Here is a 2,714-nt window from a genome sequence, read left to right as displayed (position 1 = left end):
TCTGCAATCATCATGCTAACCACACCCGTGGTCTTTCTGCTCAAGGCATCAGCCACTACATTCGCCTTTCCAGGGTGATACTGAAGGTCAAACTCATAATCCTTCAGGAATTCCATCCATCTCCTTTGTCTCATATTAAGCTCCTTTTGATCGAATAGACACTTCAAGCTTTTGTGTGTGAAGGTAGCACCATACAAGAAGTACCTCCATATCTTCAAGGCGAAAACCACAGCCGCTAACTCAAGATCATGAGTAGGGTAGTTCTCTTCATGTGGTCTCAAGCATAGGCCACTACCTTTCGCTCCTGCATCAACACGCACCCTAATCCACACTTGGATGCATCACAATAAATCTCAAATCTCTTTTCCGGATCAAGAAGAATCAGAACCGGTGCGGTAGTCAACTTGTCGTTCAACTCTTGAAAGCTCATATCACACCCAAGGGTCCATGCAAATGGCACCCCCTTTTGGGTCAACCTAGTCAACGGCAAGGCGATTCTGGAGAATCCATTGATAAATCGCATGTAGTATCCGGCTAAACCCAGAAAACTCCGGATCTCAGTAACACTCCTGGGTTTCTCCCAATCCAGCACAACTTTAATTTTACTCGGATCAACAGCCACTCCTGTAGATGAGATGACGTGTCCAAGAAACTGGATCTCATGTAACCAAAACTCACACTTGGATAGTTTGGCATATAACTGATGTTCCTTTAAAATCTGTAGAACTATCTTCAGATGCTCTGCATGTTCTTCCTTACTTTTGGAGTAGATCAGAATATCATCAATGAACACAACAACAAACTGACCTAAATATAGTTTGAAAATTCGGTTCATATAACTCATGAACACGGCCGGGGCATTAGTAAGCCCAAATGGGATCACTAGATACTCATAGTGCCCATATCTAGATCGAAAAACCGTCTTCGGGATATCCTCAGCCTTTACACGGATCTGGTGATATCCGGAACGAACACAGAAGCACCTCTGAGCTGATCCAACAGATCATCAATGCGTGGTAGAGGATACTTGTTCTTCACTGTCACCTTGTTTAACTGTCGGTAATCAGTTCACAATCTCATAGTCCCATCCTTCTTCTCCACAAAGATAACTGGTGCACCCCAAGAAGATACACTTGGTCTAATAAAATTCTTGCTGGACAATTCTTCTAACTGCTTCTTCAGCTCAGCAAGCTCTACAGGTGACATCCGATATGGAGCCAATGAGATAGGCCCCACACCAGGTACTAAGTCAATTGAGAATTCAATCTCCCTCTCAGGTGGAAAATGAGGAATTCCTTACGGAAATGCGTCTTCAAACTCGCATACAACCAGAATATTAGCAGTAGGTTCTTTGGAGTCTCCTACGAGTCCTCCCAAGATAATGTATCCTGCATCTCCCTTATCTAGAGCCTTATTTAACTGCGGTGCCATCGAGTACAAACTGTCCAGCTTTTCTCCTTTTGCAGCAAAGAAAACCCTTCTACTACAACAATATAGCATCACACCATACCGAACCAGCCAATCCATACCCAATATAATATGTAGATTCATGCCCTCAAGCGCTATCAAATCCACCATATACTCTTCTTGCTCATATATGAATTTGACTTCTTTGCACTTCAAAGAAGTAGAAATAATGTCTCCGATGGCAGTCTTCATTACCATGGGAGGCCTGAACTCATGAATGGGCAAATGTAATCCATTAGCAACAAATTCTGATATGAAGGAGTGGGTAGCTCCAGAATCAAACATGGCATCAAATGTATATCCTCTAATAAGAATAGTACCTCTGATAAGGTTAGGAGACCTCTCTGCCTTTTGCTGAGTCGCTGCATATACCCTGGCACTAGTGGGCGCCATAGGCTCATCTATGGCTCTCTGAGTAGGCACAGACTGAATTAGAATCGCCTGAATAGCTGCAACTTGCCTCATCTTCTTAGGGAACTCTCTGGAATAGTGTCCTGCCTGACCACAATTGAAGCAAACATTATGCCCTAGTCTACAAACACCTGTATGCATCTTTCCACACTTGGTACAAGTGGGAATCTTCCCTACACCAGACATTCTGCTTCCATTCTTCACAAAGGGAGTCTTCTTAAACTTGGTGTTCTGTTGTGCTTGCAAACCTTTGCCCTTACCCTTCCAGGGGGTAGTCTTCCCACTGAAGCTCTTTCCTGCTGCTTCCTTTCCCCTAGTACAAAAGTGCTCCTGAATATTCTGGCACTGCTTGATCAACTCCACAAAATCTCTGGTGCAATGACCAGCCAGTTTGTCTGCTATTATATCATTCAGACCTTTCCTGAATCGAAAGGCCTTATCTTCTGGAGTGAGGGGAGCTCTACCATAATAAGAATATTTTGCTAAGCGGTTGAACTTGCTCAGATATTCATCCACAGTCATGCCTCCCTGCCGGAGGTCTTCAAACTCACTCTTCTTCTTTTCCCTGGCTTATTCAGGGAAGTACTTATGCAGAAAATGCCTCTCAAATAATGGCCAAGTAATAGCATAACCTTGGCACTCAAGTGGGTTTCTAACATTACTCCACCAGTCAGCAGCATCCCCATATAACACGTACACCGCATATAGGAGCTTCGTGTTGGCATCTTATTCCATAACCTGAAAAATGCGCTCCATCTCTTGCAGCCACTCCAATGTTGCGATGGGATCTCTTCCACCTTTATAGTGAGGTGGGGAATGCTTCCTGAAAGCGTTCA

General features: G+C 43.9%; 1 protein-coding gene across 1 annotated transcript; it reads right to left on the bottom strand.

Moving 5' to 3' along the window:
• Positions 1-1,296: 1,296 nt before the first annotated feature.
• On the bottom strand, positions 1,297-2,400 carry LOC133314323 (uncharacterized). The gene has a single exon (XM_061515795.1). The coding sequence runs from the start codon at positions 2,398-2,400 to the stop codon at positions 1,297-1,299; it is 1,104 nt and encodes a 367-aa protein (XP_061371779.1).
• Between the last annotated feature and the right edge of the window lie 314 nt (positions 2,401-2,714).

Source organism: Gastrolobium bilobum, unplaced genomic scaffold, assembly GCF_033153095.1.
Source record: "Gastrolobium bilobum isolate Gb01-03AN ecotype WA unplaced genomic scaffold, APGP_CSIRO_Gbil_v1 utg6635, whole genome shotgun sequence".
Taxonomy (NCBI): domain Eukaryota; kingdom Viridiplantae; phylum Streptophyta; class Magnoliopsida; order Fabales; family Fabaceae; genus Gastrolobium; species Gastrolobium bilobum.
The sequence above is the reverse complement of the archived record's forward strand: the minus strand, read 5'-3'. Positions and strand labels throughout refer to the sequence as shown.

What these genes read in the sequence shown, in the direction of transcription:
- LOC133314323 (XM_061515795.1), bottom strand. Translation starts at nt 2,400, where the DNA reads ATGACTGTGGATGAATATCTGAGCAAGTTCAACCGCTTAGCAAAATAT.